Source organism: Thamnophis sirtalis, unplaced genomic scaffold (genome assembly GCF_051295495.1).
Source record: "Thamnophis sirtalis isolate CommonGarterSnake01/CBP01778 unplaced genomic scaffold, rThaSir2_p1.2 scaffold_9, whole genome shotgun sequence".
Lineage (NCBI taxonomy): Eukaryota > Metazoa > Chordata > Lepidosauria > Squamata > Natricidae > Thamnophis > Thamnophis sirtalis.
In genome coordinates this window covers 59251444-59268652 of record NW_028261389.1, presented here as the reverse complement: position 1 = coordinate 59268652, position 17209 = coordinate 59251444, and the positions used below count along the sequence as shown (strand labels likewise).

The window sequence follows — 17209 nt, the reverse complement described above, 5'->3', positions numbered from 1 at the left end:
CTATTAGCCTATGTCTCTATTCAAATCTTCTCATCATCATCTTTCACCATCTAAAACAGGGGTGTCAAACTCAAGGCCCAAGGGCCAGATTTGGCCTGCAGGGTGTTTCGATTTGGCCCACGGGGCCGTCCTGGAAACAGCAAAGAAACACCCGTGGCCCTCCCGAGCTCCGTTTTCACTGGCAGAGGGTTTCGGGAAGCTGTTGCAGCTGACAACAGAGCTCGGGAGCCCGTTTTCGCTGGCAGAATGCTCAGGCTACCACAGGCACCCCCAACATGAGTGACATTGAGCTAGCCATGGCCACCCTGGGTCCCCAAGGTCAAACATAACCTGATGTGGCTCTTAATGAAATTGAGTTTGAAACCCCTGCTCTAAAAGATCAGGGATCTTTGTACAGTTTAGGATCTACATGATGGATGAGCTTCCATGCCAGAGACATCTTCTCAGAGTGGTTTTTCTATGATTATGATGGAAGCAATGATTGGTTGCAAGGAAGAAAGCTATGGGTTGAGTTTAACGTTTGATGATGTTGTAGACTAGGTTTAGCTGATTTTTTTCTTTGTTTTTTCTAATGTTCTGATCTTCATTTCTATGGTTTACCAGATTTTACTTCTTTTCTACACTTGGTATTATATTGCTTATCACAAAAGAACAGCATGATGAGTATGTATTTATTAAGTGGGGGGGGGGGAATTAGAAAGCAGATGGTGAAGGCAAAACTGACAACATCCCAGCCTACTCTGTAGTGATTAGGAAAGCTAAAAACATGATCACCTTATGACAGATTGTGTCATTCTATTGTGTATATTGTCTAATAACCAGAGCAGAGAATGATTGGGTAATTTTTGTAATGTAAACACAATTATTCTGTATAGATGCATGCTGCATTTTGCACTATAAAGATCTTTTTAAAAACACTAAATCCATTGTGATGAATTTCCCTCTATAGATCTGAATCCCAAAGAATCAGTGTATGCATTAAAAAAATTAAAATGTTTTGTGTATTGAATAAAATAAAAAACTATTAAACTTCACCAAAAATATTATCAAATAGTATCAAAGAATGATAGATTGTCTTTTAGGATTCTTAAAAGGAAGATAAATTAATTATTTAGATATATTTGTGGAAATAACACAGCTCATTACAAACATTATATGTCAGATTTGTATTCTAATATTGTTTTCTTTGAAATCTCCAAGTTGCCAAATTATTTATATCATTGTATCTTTTTTCATTTTAGTTTCATATATTTTATGAATAAATATTTATTTTTATTTATTTATGCAGTTTAGCCACCACTTCATTTTTTCTGAATTCTTGGTAGTTTACTACTATTAAAATAACGATTAGTACATTATTAAATCTACACTAAAACAAGTACAACAAATAATAGCATATTCCACTTGAGTTTCGGGAACATTTTTATGATTGAGGTCAAATGCACAAAGTCTTATGTCTCTTTATATTTTTTTCATTCCTTTTTTAAAGTTTGAGTAATTGCTATTCTACATTTGTCAGAACCTAAGAAATGTTTCAGATTAGGCTGTTGAAGTAATGACTGATTGATAATCTTTATTATGATCAGTAATCAGGTGTTAAGATAAATCATTTAAGAGTGTTGTTAGCATAACTGTGTCATTATATGATATGATAAAAGTAGATATGATTCCATGAACTGACATGACATGTGACAAGGCAGGAGGAATTTAGTCAAAAATAATGTATTTTCTTGATCTATAATGTACCCATCTTTTGTTTTCATATCCATGCTATACTACTATACATCCAGACTGCAGACCACAACTGTGTATGTATGCATGAGTAAATATAATTTTTAAATATTTATTCATAGTACTATGCATGTTATTTCCTCATGCTGTTTATTGAAGCCTGTTAATTCATAATCCACATTCATTTTTCTCCCATTATTGTATGCTGGATTTCTTTGTTTCCCATTATTGCCTCTGGGTGTCCACACTTGCAAAATATACCCAGATACACACTTGGATATATACATATACATATATACATATTCATATATACATACACATATACATAAACATAAATCAGTTCTGCTTGAAACATGCATTCTTGAATGTATTTCAAAAACTTCCTGGAATTTTAAAATAGGGCAGAATCAGCTTCCTATTAAAAGATATTGGGCTTCTTATTAATTAACCTGAATTGCCCTTAAATCTTATATGAATTTTTAATAAGACAAATAATATACATATGCATGCAGGTTTTTATTTTATCATGTATATACACAGACGTACATTTTATCATGTATATGTATACACATACAAACATGTATATGATAAAATTAACACTGAAAGTTGTTAATAAGTTGTAGCTTATACCTCTCATCTTTTTTTTCTTTTTCTTACTAAAACAGAAACCAGGGATGGATCTTGCAGATACTTACATTATGTTTGTTCGTCAAAATCAAGATATACTTCGAGATAAAATCAATGAAGAAATGTACATAGAAAAATTATTTGATGTAAGTAACTGTCTCAATGAGAAATAGTATGTCATAGAGTTGAATATTATGAACACTTGCCTTCTATTGCTTATTTTTATAGTTTAGGAATCACAATGTTTACAAACCACTCTTGATTTTGGATTTCAAAAATTCTTTTTCTGAGAAGTGAAATTACTGAAAAATATTACTATTACTTTGTTGCATTTTTTTAAAAAAATGAAGTGCTAGAAAGCTTATGATTTGTAAGGGTCTCTTGGATTTATATTCACACAATACATCACTGAGATGCAAGTCAATTCTGCTTCAGCTGTAGTTTCATCCTACTATTAAGTAGCCAGTTCACCACATCTAATGGGCATTTATGAGGTAAGTACAGAGACCATAATCTCCATGGTAGCTGAAATATCTCTTCAGCTGTATGGGTCAGTTCTTTCCATCCTTGATTATGTCTTCATCCCTACCACACTCATAATTCTACCATTTTTTTCCATAATGCTATTGTGTTTCCTTTGATACTAATATCGCAAAACTATCTTCTTTCATAGGAAAGGTTCTAATGTCAGGTACTTCACCACAGCTGAAATACTATAGCATTGTTGTTTTTTTTCTCCTCAGCTTAGAGAGTTGGGAAAGAGTTGATCTCTTGACAAAGATTGTCATTTTTCTATTGCCTGTATTGTGAGAAGAAATTGAATTGTTAAGCGGCATAGAAGAAATGCCATATTCAAGAAAATGGTAAACCTCCTTTATATGTTTAGATTGGATTTAAGCAGATGGATCCTTTCTGGATATACATCTGCTCTATAATCATGTATTCAATAACATAACCCAGCAGTTCATATTACATTCTTTCATTATAAAGTCAAGCTGTCCAGTGTTTACTTTTGGTCACCTAAAAATTACAAGAACTTCAAAACAGAAAAATCCTTGCAGGTCCTCAAGGTTCTCCCCCCCTTCTCCGAAGAGGTAGAGTAGGAACAATAGAATTTTTCCCCATCAAATCAAATGAGAATTCCCAAAACAAAATAGGAGAAATGTTCAGCAATAGTACCAGTTTTGATTATTTCCAATCTTAATGGCTATAGATCCTTTATTTTTCCATTTCTTTGGCTATTGAACAACTTGGTCTGATTTCCTTGTAGAACACTTTTGATATATGTGTGAGAGAGATTATAATGTTGCAGATATTAGTGTCAGGGTTCACACAATAGACAGAACTCAAACCAATTAGACAAGCTTGAAGAATTCTGGAATTTGTCATATATAATTTATAAAAGAGATATTAGAAAATTATTGTCAGAGACTTCTATTGAATGTTGTGTCTCAAAAGAACAACTCTATTCCAACCATTTGGGTCCACTTTGTCTTTCCCAGTCTGTTATAGTCTGTCCATTCTCTCTTTTTTCCAAAAGGGCCAGAACGGAACTTTATTTCAGTTGTTGATCAATGAAAATACTATCAGTAAAATGTTTTTATTTGTGCCTTTTTCTTGCATTGCCAGATTTGATAGCCTGTTGTTTATCTTTGGGCAATCTAACTCTCATAATCGACTGCTTTTATTTTCTTTGCGAAACTGCAGTTTCCCACAGTTAATGCAGTATGGATTCTGAATACTTTATTTGTCATGGAAGGTATTTATTTACATTCACTCTCCATGGCATTTCAGAAAGCTATTCTAGCAGTTTCATTTAATTATGCAAGTTTTCTGCAAATGTTTTCATAACAGCAATTCACAGCCCTTGCTGTGACACTTCACTCATGTCACTTGTGCAAGGTCTCCACACAAGATTCTCTGCCATGGATATGTCATGTCAGTGTTTGTTGTTTCTTATCTTGGCTGATTGAAATAAACCTTGTTCAAGCTCCCTCTTTTACAGACATTTGCAAGCAGTTCTAGAAGAAAAGTATCATCTGTTATAATAAGCTAAGTGTTACTATGTGTGAAAAATTATTTATATATTTATTTTGCAAGAGCTTCAATTTCTTGTAAGGGGAGAAAATTCATTCATTCAGTTGGCATTTTTACAAAGTTTTAAGAGCCATATTTCCAACTTTGCCTTAGTTTTTGTGGATAGACAAGCATATGGTCCATTTCGGAGGTGTTTTTTTTCTATTTCCCACAGCTTGCTATGCTGTTTTTTAAATGTTTAAAGTTTCTGGGTAACAATCCCTGTTCACTCTTCTGGCAAGGGAGAGACTCAGTGCTTTTACAGGATTTTTTAAATTCAAAACTACAAATGGAAAGTTATTTTGTTGTGCCTATGGTATTTTATAGTACTGTACAGTATTTTTGTTGTTAATTATTCCTATAAATTAGCAAAGAATAAGTAAATGGAATAGCTGTATAATGCCTCTACTCTTATCTATCATGGCATTACTTGTAGTCTTACTGTACTCCCTGTTTTTTTAAACATAATTGTGCTAGAGTCATTACAATTGTTACTAGAGTTGACAGTATTATTGCTATTCCCCAACCTTGTCACTTCTGAAATTATATTCAGTTGTCTGCTTCATATATATAGTGAATTCAATTGGCTGTTTCAAGACTAACTCCAAATTTCACCTTTTGATTACTTACAAGAGGATTTCTATAAAGTCAGGTAACAAATACTTGTGCAACATAACAACACTTATACAAGTATTTACTGGCTCTTTTCATATAACATTCTGCACTCTAAATTCTGTTTTAGGATCAAGGCTCAGGGAACTTCAGAAATTCAGCTCGCTGCTTTCCTATCCTTTTTTGGCAAAGTTATGAGCAAATGAAAAAAAAATGCTTTTATAATTTATGCAGTGTAAATCCCTCAGTATAACAAAACTCAGGAAATTCTTAATCTGGATCTAGTCAAGACGCAGTCCAGTGGCACTAAGTGAGTTATTGATCAAGAATAATTGTATAAACACCAAAGCTATCTGGATTTAAACAGTAGATTAATTTTATATTTCCTTATGACAGATACCTAGGGCAAATTACTATTCATTTATTTTTTATTTTATATATTTTGGTACAGTGCAAGATTTGATAAATTGGCTTTAGAAATATTTCGAGCACTGTGAGTAATTTAATTTTCTACATTGTTTTATTTTTAAGCTCCTTGGCAAAATTCTAAAAATCCATGAAAGAGAAAAATAAGTTACTTAACGATTTCACCCTCCAAATTGCCAGTCATCTGTTTTTTTTTACTCATGTCACCTGGAAAATTCAACCATTTTGGGAAGTCCAAATAAAGATGTCCGTTTATAGATTTTGGATTTTATGCACTCAGATTGCACCTGCAACTACAGTGTCAAGATATATGCTGTATAGAATTACTTAAATGACTTATGTAAATAAATAGTAATTGAGCTATTCAGTGCAAAGAACTAGACCAATGAAACTCAAACAACCTATAATTACAGACTTATTTGCTTAAACACAGGTTTGATGCAAATTATATATTTGCTCACTTGTGGTGTACCCATGAACAGATTGTGTAGAAGTGTTCTCAACTCAGCTTTGCTAGGCAAGACTGCAGACATGGATGAAGATTAGTTCCTTTGCTAAATCTTCCAGTGGCTCTAAAATTGTGTTTCATTCCATTCCAATTTTTAATATATCTGATCCTAGATTTAAACAATTTGTCCATACACTTTCTGTCAATGTCCAGGTGCAATGGATTGATTCATATATAAATGTTCAGCAGTTTTAAGGGAGAATCACTGTAGTGCTAAATCAAATAGTTAGCATAGATAAATGAGCTTTTTTTAGGGAAGAAGTCAATTATATTTTACAGCAAGACTACAAAAAAGTAGCGTGTATGAATCAGCTACGACAAACAGAAGTTTCTATCAACTGAAGTAGTCTAACCCTAATCAATTCACATACTGTTGTGAAAAACCATATCCATGTTGTAGAAATGAGGCTGATAACTGCATTAATGATGAGAAGAAGAGATTAAGCCATCACCCTATAATTTTTTTGTTGAGTCACATTGTCCGAGAGTGATTTTTTGCCTGGCCAGCAACAATGGTTCCACATCTGATTGCAAGACCCTGAAAATTCTAGGGCTGTCATGGCTAAGCAACTAGACTATCATCAGCCATGGCACAGTAGACTTGATGTTGCTTTCATTTCATTGGATAATGGCTTCCCTCATAATTGTTTGTACACAAGGAGTAAATGGATTGGGAGCTCTTATTGATGAATTAACAGTATTTTTTTCATTCTTAAGCATTAAAAGGCAGGTTGTTTTTAATCATGCATGAAAATGAAAGAGGGAACTCACATTTTGATATATTGAAATAAAAACTGGAAAAACCTTTTTTGTGTGAGTCTGAAAAATAATTCATGCTTTAGGGGTTGATTGAATGAAACTAAAGTATCGTACTTTAAAAATAATGGTTCATCAGTATTCCATAACTAAGTCAAATCTGTCATCCTTAAATCGTTTGAACCATTATATCTCATGTGAGAAGAAACTTCTAAAAGTAGCTTTCAGGCTTTCAAACTGAAGACACAGAAGTTTTTCTAGTCATATTTTAATATTATTACAAAATATTTTCCATATTGTTTCAAAATACTTTCTTGAAGGCTTTAGTGCCTGTGACAAAGTTGGTCAAGTATGAATTACTAACGTTCTTTTCTACATTTCTCTCATATAACAGGTGTATATAAGGAGATTTTTAAATATTTATGAATAGATAAATACAAAGATTGCTTTTTTTTGTTCTGTAAATGCTAACATGTGAATACCGGTAGTTCCCAGCTCAAATATAATAAGGAAGAGGTTTGGAGGTAGCTCGGACATAATTTCCTTCATTATGATTTAATGGGTTTAAAGAGTCTTTCATCAGTTAAAAACAAATTGTAAAATGTCTATGGATGTGAACATATGTGAGTAAAATTGCATGGGGCATAAGGAAAGGAGAGCAGGTCTTTTGCCTTTTTCTATGATGTGATAGAATTGCTCATCTCCTCCAAGTTTAGTAATAGATTTCACTGTAATTAATATGAGAGCATCTCTCATATTGTCTATTTGAGTTAGAAACAAGAAGGGTAGTCTGCATCCTTAGCTGCTATTCCACTTGCACAGGGGCAGCAACATCTTTGTCCTGAATTTGAACAGGTCTGGAGGGGCAGAGCTCAAAGAAGTGGAAATGCTTGTCTGTGTCTGTGAGTCCTGAGAGGTAATCTCCTCCCTGACTCCATATATTCCTCCATAAACTCTTCTTTCCTCCATTCTTCTCTTTTTTCCTCCCAGAACACCACGCTGAAACAAAAAACTATCCTAGGGAAGCAAAAAAGTTAGATAAGCTTCACCATCAATATCTTCTTGTAGCAAAACAACAACAAAAACCCTCATCCTGAAAACTATAATAGTCTTATTACTATAGAAGCTTTTTGGAAGAATACTTTTGAATTTACATGAACTCAGGTTGCAAAACCAGTAACCAATGTCTCTATTTCTTTTGTCTTTTGCCAAGGCATAGTTTCTTCAATCATGAGAATTGAATTAGAATTGATTTGTGACTTTTTAATCATGATCATCGTACCATCAGAGGTTGGTTGCTCCTGGTTCGGCCTGGATCGGGCGAACCAGTAATGGCAGTGGCAGGAGGTTCCACCTACCTGCCCAGATGCTTCTGCGCATGTGCAGAAGCGTTGCGAGCATGAACGCGCACACAAGCAAACCAATAGTAAAAATAATGGAAGCCCACCATTGCATACCGTGTCTAGAAAAAGTGACTAAGGCCATTTTGTTCTGCAGAGTTGGGGCTGGGTGGGGGAGCTTTGAGATGGTCTTCCCTGAGACACTTAAATAATTTTTTACAGATTTTTGCATGTACTTCAGTTTCCCAGTAACGTAGGTTCTATTCCATTGATTCTAAACTTTACCTTATTTATGTTTTGTGAGATTAAATGAGATTGAAATTATTGTTCCAGTCTCTTTTTTTCTTTAATACCTCTGTGTCCAACTACCTGGTTTACTAAGACCTTACAAACTTCGAGACATACATCCATGTGGGCCAGTTTCCATAATAATACATTTGATTTGACACCCAGTTATTACATCTTGCTTTTCAAGATCTACTAATTTGGATCCAAATATCAGCTGCAGCTTCCTCCCTTTAAAAATGCTCTTGATAGTTTGGTGTCAGTTCCGGAATCCAACTCTGAAGTCCTTCACATCATGGATATTGGACTGGAATTAGTAGTGGTGTTCATGAGCTAACTCTAAACATTGTGATTACCAAACTGTATTAATTAGTTGTTTTTGCCTCTCTCATGATACAAGGTTTAGAGTTTTATATTATAATTATATTTCTAGACTGCCCTAATATCTCTAGAGATGAAGAGAGGTTTAACAGTTTTAATTAATAAACATTGCTATCATTGGCCTATAATTCCTAAGATTATCTACATCTGTGCTTCATCTATTTCTAAAACCATAACAGCAACTTTGTCTCATATTCTTTTGTACTAAGTGATTTTTGGTTAGGGCTCTTTTAGAAATATGTAGCTTTCAATAGGTGAGTAAGCATGCATTCACATTTCTGTTGGAAATGTTTATAATGCACTAAATTATATCTGTTCTGGTGGAGTTTTAATTGGCTTGAAGCTTATTAAATGAGATGCTAAAGTATCTGACTTTAAAAAAAAATAAAATTAGCTGGTGTTAACCTGGTCATATGTCAGAGGTGAATATTGCTCATTAAAAATATTATTTCTGTGGAAAACATGCCTTCTGATCCATATACATGCTTTTTTCCTGAAATAATAATGCTTCTGAGCATTTCTTCAGGTTACATACCAGTCTGACATATTGTCATTTGTACAAGAAATAGGGAGAACAATGTCTGTTTTGAAAAGGAAGCAGAGTTTCAAGCTGAGAATGTTATTTATTACAGAGTGGGCTGTGTAGTCTTGAATGGCATATTTCTTTAGGTTTCCCCCCCCCCCCAATTTGTTAGCATTCTTGTGGTCCATCACTTTGTATTTAATTTATAAATTGAGAGCTTAGAGATAATTAAAGAGTTATGATAGTCATCATCAGATATATGAAGAATTATCAAGAAGATAAAGCATTCAGCAGATAAAAACTGCATGAATACAAATTTGGTTAATTAATATGGTTAAGGCAATATAACAGCAAAAGTCTAAAATTTCTTTAATAGATTGTGCCTTTTACTTATTAGGCTGCTGGAATCAGTATTTAATGAAGCTGCAATTTATTGTTAAGCAATTATAACTAAACAACCCTGCTTAAAATTATAGTATAATTGAACTAGATCAAATTATTAATTTCTGGTGGTTTCCTTATAATACAAATAGTGAAAGTAGACACATTTCAATCTTATTTTGAATATTGCATGGATTAAAATGTATCCAGATTCAGATCATATGAGTGCTCTAGAATTGTCCAAGCTAAACCCAGAACCATAAACTGAGCCTAAAATGAATGGATTTAAATGGTCAGGATCCAGAGAAGCCAACATCCAAAAACAGTTTGGACTAATTTGAAAGTATGTAATTGAAACATGCAATAGAAGAGGTTTAGCCATCATGTTCCAACTAATCAGAACTGAAGAAGCTTCTTGGATGAGAAGCGAAACAGTTTCAAAGAAAAAAAACCCAAAGAAAGTCCAGTTGCCTTATGGAAAAGCACCTTTGCAATAGCCATGACCTGGATGATTGAGAATCTCCATACACACTCCACCTAATACTCTACAAAATGCTCAATGCAGTTTCTCAGTTACGGTACTAATCTGTTTTTTGGAAACCCCAAAACAATGTGGATAACAATGAGGCAGCAGCTGTGTCAGTTTGAGAGGTGTGGAGAGCAGAGATGCAATTGAATGAATGTCTTCCTGAGGAAGACAGTAGCAGAATACAATAAATAATTAGAATATTTAACCTAAAGGATAACTTTTATGATCAGATCACAACTAGTCGTCAAAATGATGAGGAGTCCATGGGACAAGACTTCTTTGGCAATGATTGGATAGTGCAATACCTTCCAAGGAAACTGAGGCAGGGCACATGTAGATTACAGAGCCGAGGTGGCGCAGTGATTAAATGCAGCACTGCAGGCTACTTCAGCTGACTGCAGTTCTGCAGTTCAGCTGTTCAAATCTCACTGGCTCAGGGTTGACTCGGCCTTCCATCCTTCCGAGGTGGGTAAAATGAGGACTCGGATTGTTGTTGTGGGCAATATGCTGACTCTGTAAACCGCTTAGAGGGGGCTGAAAGCCCTATGAAGCGGTATATAAGTCTAACTGCTATTGCTATTGCTATTACAGTGAAATTAAAAGCTTAAAGGATAGCGGTAAAAGACAGTGAGAACTGCCTATGGCACAGAAGTATTAAAGGTTTCAAACAGGCTTGGGAGAATATCCAAGTACTGTAACTACTGCCAGAAAGAATAGACAGAAGAAAGCCAAGGTTCTGTTTTGGAAGAAGAAAGTATCCCTTCCCTCTGTTTTGGGTGTAAAACCATTCTGTTTCTTCTTTGTCTAAAGTTTGGACTTCCATATTTCCTTTGATGGAAGATGCTTCAACCACTTTGTCAATTAAAGTAGGGGTTCTCATAGTGAGAGTTACAAGCAAATTTGGGAGAGAAGGCATTTTGCTCCTATTCTTCTTGAATACAAGCTTTTCTCAAGAAGATGGCATTGGACCCGACTGTATGTAGAACAAGGGGCTGGGATCTCCTTCCAAAGCCTTCACATGTCAGCAGTACATCTTACCTACTTATCATCATTATCTAACCAAGCAGCATCAAGGTGCTTGCCCCTCTTCCAAGAGCAGCTGTTCTTATTCTTTCTGAGATAACAGCAGACAGCCTGCATGTCCACTCTGGACTGCCTAAATTCCGCACCTCTTCTGCCTCTTGCAATAGGATAATGTACCCCTGGAACATGTTACTGAAAAGTGTTCTAAGTCAGGTATGTTGAGCGGCAATGTGATTTGGTGGGGGGGATAAATTTGCAGGTGCAACTTTATCATTAATTAAAATGACAAAACACCATATTCTAGGACAGCGGTTCTCAACCTGTAGGTCGGGACCCCTTTGGGGGTCAAATGACCCTTTCACAGGGGGCGCCTAAGACCACTGGAAAAAACATATTTTTGAAAAAATACGGAAAACATAAAATAATTTTATGGTCGGGGGTCACCACAACATGAGGAACTGTATTAAGGGTCGCAACATTAGGAAGGTTGAGATCCACTGTTCTAGGACAAAACAAATTAGTCTGCTAGCATGGGCCAATTCCCTACAGTTGTATACTTCTTCAAGAAAAGTGGGTTTTTTAATGCTTCATGTACCATATAGCTACATCACTCAAAATGTTCCCATACTATTACCAGGGGTGGGTTGCTGCTGACATTACTGCCGGTTCGGTGAGCGTGCAGTTTGTGTGTGCATGTGCACATTTGCACATAAATAGGTCTGAGCATGCACAAAATGTTAAAAAATGGGGAAAAAGTAAATTTGTGCAATGAAAATTGTTCCGCACATGCACAGAACCTAAAATCAAGATTGCAGCACCATAGGAGAATTGGTATGGGGGCATGGTAGGCCTGGGTCTCTGTCAGTTCCAGCGACCCAGAACATCAAACCACTACCAGTTCGGCCGAACCGGTCCAAACCGGAAGAAGCCCACCACTGACTACTTCTATATGTATCCACAGATTATGCAAATTTGGCATTTAACTGCAGAATCCAAATAAATAAATACTTTCCTAAAAGTGCATTACTTCTGGAACACTACACTAAAGAGAAACCTCATAGTCAAGAGATTTTCCGCAGTGCCTTTATTTTCAAGCTTAAAGCAGGAATAGTAAGGTCAGTGGAATGTTCTATTTTAGTAGCAGTAATTATCGTGGAGCAAATAGGAAATAATTCTTCTGTAAATCCAGGACTCTATTCTTAAGGATTTTCTAGATAATGCCAGCCTACTGTTTAATGTTTGGAATGACTTTCATAGAATGGCAACTTTCACTGACCTTCCTCCATCATCAACTCTTGAGTACTGATTAAGCATCCCTACCTAGAGGAAATGCATTAATCTAGCATTGAGGTTACACAAGTGTGAAAGCAGTCATTAGGTACACTCCCAGATGGAGATCTCCTGGCAGTACCAATCAAAGGGTATTGTGCAAGCTTTTTTTCCCCTTGAGCTGTTTTTTCCCTGAACTTTTCTGGCAGGGAAGAGTTCAAAGTTAAAGACAATGTTTCCTGTGGATTTTTTAAAAAGTCTATGAACAAGGTATTATATGGAAGCACTTTAGAGTGAAATTGTGTGAAAAAACAAAACACTACTTTTAAAAAAAATAGCTCAGAGCTGGCCATCTATGGACTACAATCAGATTTCCAACAATAACTGGTTTTTCACAGAGTACTGTGCAACTCCATCAATAAATCCTGGAAGCAACCATACAGATGTGGGATTGTGCACTTTTTCCTAATTTTGGAGGTTAGTAAAAATCAACAACCTCAATCCATAGTTCCCTCAACTGGACTAAATTCCCTTTAGACAGAATGGAATTAAAAAGTGGCCTCTAATAACTTAAGGGAGCCTTAAGGCATCATTATGCATTTTAAAATTCCTCATATCAGCCTGAAAATGTTTCCCCTGCCATTCCAGTGATATATTAGCATCTTAGACTATGCTTCCTTCAGTCCTCATTTAAAATGTAATTCCCAGGTAGAAAATAACAATAATGTACAACTTAGATAGTAGGAATGAGATGAAGGAGTATTTTTAAGCGATTGGATTTACAAGCACAGTAGGAATAGTAATGGGTGGAAGCAGTGGGTGGAAACTAATCAAGGAGAGAAGCAACTTAGAACTAAGGAGAAATTTCCTGACAGTTAGAACAATTAATCAGTGGAATAACTTGCCTCCAGAAGTTGTAAATGCTCCAACACTGGAAGTCTTTAAGAAGAGATTGGACAACCATTTGTCTGAAGTGGTGTAGGATTTCCTGCCTAAGTAGGGGGTTGGACTAGAAGGCCTCCAAGGTTCCTTCCAACTCTGTTATTATATTCTAGTACCCAAAACACTTCAATTCTGCAGGTTAGTGTGGTTTAAAAAATGTAACACAGTTACATTTAATCTTCTCTTCCCACGAATGTCCTTGCTTGCCATCTCAGTTTACTCTTGGTGGGTAACTCAAGGTATTTGCTCCTGTTTGTTAAGTTTTTATATTAGGGGCCTTTCAAATAGTATTCTGAAAAGTAGAACACATGGTCCCCCTAATGCAGTTTCTCCTCATTTGAAATACTTGCTTATAATTGATCTGGACTCAGTGAAAATGAAAAAAAAAAGACTGTTAACATATTACCAGCAAGTTATACAACAAATTCATATTTTAAATAGAAATGTAAGTAAGACTGCATTGTGGCTTAGAAACATTTGTATTTTGCTTTTTTTTTAGATTAAAACAACAAATTCATAGATTGTGCTATTTTTGCACATTTTAAAACTTATATTTAAATATTGTGTTCAAGTTAAAGGTTTTATTCATGAGACTTCCTACTGAAAGTACATTTCATTTTTCAGAACTTTGTTTTAACGTTACAGAGTCTGCAATATTAATTCTCAGGCATGAATGTTAAAATATGTATTACTTTTCAATAGTATCCTTTCTTCAAAAATCCTATTAAATCTGAATCCAAAGTTACTAATCATACTATGGAGAACTGCAGAATGATTTTAAGTATTCAGTGCTAAAATTTTGATCGTTATATTGAAAACATCTAACATAGTATCCGTATGCCTTTTGATGGCATTTGTTGAATGATAGAAGAATAGTTGCTGTCAGTTAACTTTTTTATCGATCAGTTTGAAGTATGTCTTACATACATTTCAATACTGAAAAGGCTTGGGGAGTTGGTTGTTTTTTCCTCTCTAAAAATGTAAATGTTCAGTGTTCAAAATTGCTCATTCTCAGATTACAGTCTGTCAAATTAGTTTCAGTTCATCATCATTTTCTGTGTTAAATTATCATTTGTAGGTTTGAGCTGTGACAAAAATGTTCTTCTTTTGATCTCAATTATATGCCAGGACAACACCTGCAAGCTAAAACTGGGTGGGAAGCTGTTCAAAAGTCCTCTTCTCGCACCCAAAAACCTGCATGGGAATGAAGGTCTAAGAAATCTGAGTGAAGCGTACCTAATTCCCAGAGAAACTCCACAAGATAATGCATTGTAGCGTGTTGAGCTGCTTATTTCTTTGATAAATCAAAATAATCTTCAGGAAATATGTGGACTTCTGCTATCAGGTTTCCAGTAACTGGATAGGAACATAACTGTCACTTGGCACAACCCCAAAAATAGATTTCTTGGGGTTTTTTTCCTGATGCACCTGGACATATGGGGCAGGTCTGGTAGAATCAGCTAATTAACAACACAGGCTTAAACAGGCACCTCATCTGGCAATGCAGTTAGTTGCCTGATGGTGCTCAGCAGGACTTGGTAGTGCTTTTTATTTTTCTGTCCTAATGGTCTGCTGCCCACCTAATTTTGCCTTATTGTCAACTACTACTTACCGCAGCTTGAGGCCCTCCCAGGAGGCTAAATTATTATCAAAGGATTAGGGAGATGTAGCCTTGTAGCTCTGACATTTCTGATTACTTGTCTATGCCAGAACACTAATTAGCTGTGACTAATTAAGAAAAATGTTCCTGCCATAGAAAACCATTTAAAAGAACTGAGAAGTAGAAAGAACGGTAGAAAGAAAGAAATTCAAAAGCTGAGCAGTGCTCAGATTTGCTGATACTCTTTACATTTCTACTGAGCTTTAACTCACCTTTAATTATGCCTAATTTTTTTAAGGCTGCCATAGACAATAAAAGAAAATAAGAATCCGTCTGAGATTCTTTATTTAAAGGAGCAAAATAATTGACTCCTTTAACACGCTTTGCAGCATCAGGTTTTCCCTATAGAGCATGAAAGAGCAAATCTTGTAAATTTTCAAACATGTTAACAGACTGTTGTGGGAGAAAGCAACCTCACACACATGCGCACGCGTGTGCAGGCACAAAGCACAATTCACAGACACTGTTGGGAGCAGCCCCCTATTTTCTCACTAGGGCCTGTGCGAATTCCTCACAAACATTACTCAAATAAGTGGAGGAAGGGCACGCCGGTAGGCTTAATAGACTGCTTTGTCAGTAAGTCACTTATGAAATACATTTCCAATTCTTTGTATTATTCCATCTTTTATTATATACGTGAGTCTGCTTTAATGTATAAAATAATAACTCTAGAATTTTGCACCACACTTTGTAAAGATGAAACAATGAAAAATTGGTTTTCTTAGTATTTATTCTCTGCCAATCTTAGAAAAGAAAGTAAATATCAAATAAAATAATGTTATAATAATATATTAAACTATATTTTTAGAATTAAATACTTTTTTTAAAAAAAACGTAAAAATTCAAGTCAAAGTTTCATAAAGTGTCTCCAAACTCTTTTAGTATGTGTTTGTTCTGTATTGTAAAGGTAAACTCATTTTTAACGAAAAAATATTTTTTACTTGCTTAATAAATTACAAACCTAAGGCACTTTTCCCACTTACTTTTCAGAATTAAGATTTCAATATGCAACGCTAAGAGAATTCACACTACTCCATTTATCTGAATACTTTTTTGCCCCTTGGACCTGGTTTCAGAATTAAACTATAGTTTAAAGATTCTAATACCACTAATGTTCTCATGCCTCTGAATTACAGTAATGGCTTGATGGTCTTTAATTTGTTATCCCGTCAGAACAGGTTGTAGATTGAAACATTACCCTTAGGGTTTCAGATCCATGTTATCTGATCCAGATAAAACCTGTAGTGTTTTTATATCTTGGCTTCCTTTATATTATTCAAGTTGATCAAGTTAAGTATAACTCTTTTCTCTTACTGAGCAATCATTCTTTTCATTATCCAATCAGCAGGTTATACCTTTAGAATGAGTCTCACTATTTCATCTCTTTGACCTCTTCCAACGTTCCTATATGTGAGGAATAAGAATCCTCCCAAAAGCAATTTGGGGTATTTGTGTAAATTAAAATATAATGTGCAGAAAATAGTTACATTTCCAAAACATTATTGATGGTATTCTTGTCAAACAGCTTTGTCATGCATTGTATGACTGAAGATTTAAAATTTCATAACATTTGTTTAGCATTATAAAATGCATTTGAATCATCGAATAATTTTGTACAGTGTGCTGTAACATTATGGTTTTGCAGTACATAAATGTATATAAATAAATTAATTCATAAGCTAATTTTACAAATAAATAAACAGGAAAATGTTTTTAGAAATGAGTTTTAAATGAACCACATTGTCTTCCTTTTAAAAAATAGCCACCATGACCAGAATGTTTGAGAGGGAAAGAGAAAAGTTCTTACATTTTTGTAATTTAGAATTGAACTCATCAACTGAAAGCGCTGTGTTTGTCTCCCAGGATAAGAATTTGTTTCCCAGGATAAGAGAATCATAATTACATATACATTTTACTGCGGTATCTTTAAAAATAGTATAGAAGTATCTTACAGAGATCAATAGAATGCATTCGGCTGCAACAGCTCTGAAACTCTAAGCAAATCTGATAGAAAGTGTTAACTGGGCCTGCTGTCCTCTGTGTAGTAAAGAAAAATCAATAGGTTCTCTACCATTTGGATTGTCTTAGGTCATATGTTTTTCACCATGAAATGCCAGGCAAAGGCACCATTGAGGGTTTA

The 17209-nt window shown here is 34.9% G+C and overlaps 1 protein-coding gene across 11 annotated transcripts in view; it reads left to right on the top strand.

Moving 5' to 3' along the window:
• CADPS2 (calcium dependent secretion activator 2) overlaps positions 1–17209 on the top strand; it is a 375792-nt gene that overhangs the window by 347091 nt on the left and 11492 nt on the right. For 7 of the 11 annotated variants that reach the window (XM_087723671.1, XM_087723668.1, XM_087723674.1 and 4 more), the window contains one exon: positions 2397–2504. In XM_087723671.1, the coding sequence (XP_087579797.1) occupies positions 2397–2504 (108 nt within the window). Of the gene's footprint in view, positions 1–1790; positions 1809–2396; positions 2505–17209 lie in introns of all 11 variants that reach the window. The other 4 variants (XM_087723665.1, XM_087723666.1, XM_087723664.1 and 1 more) reach the window with 1 other exon arrangement.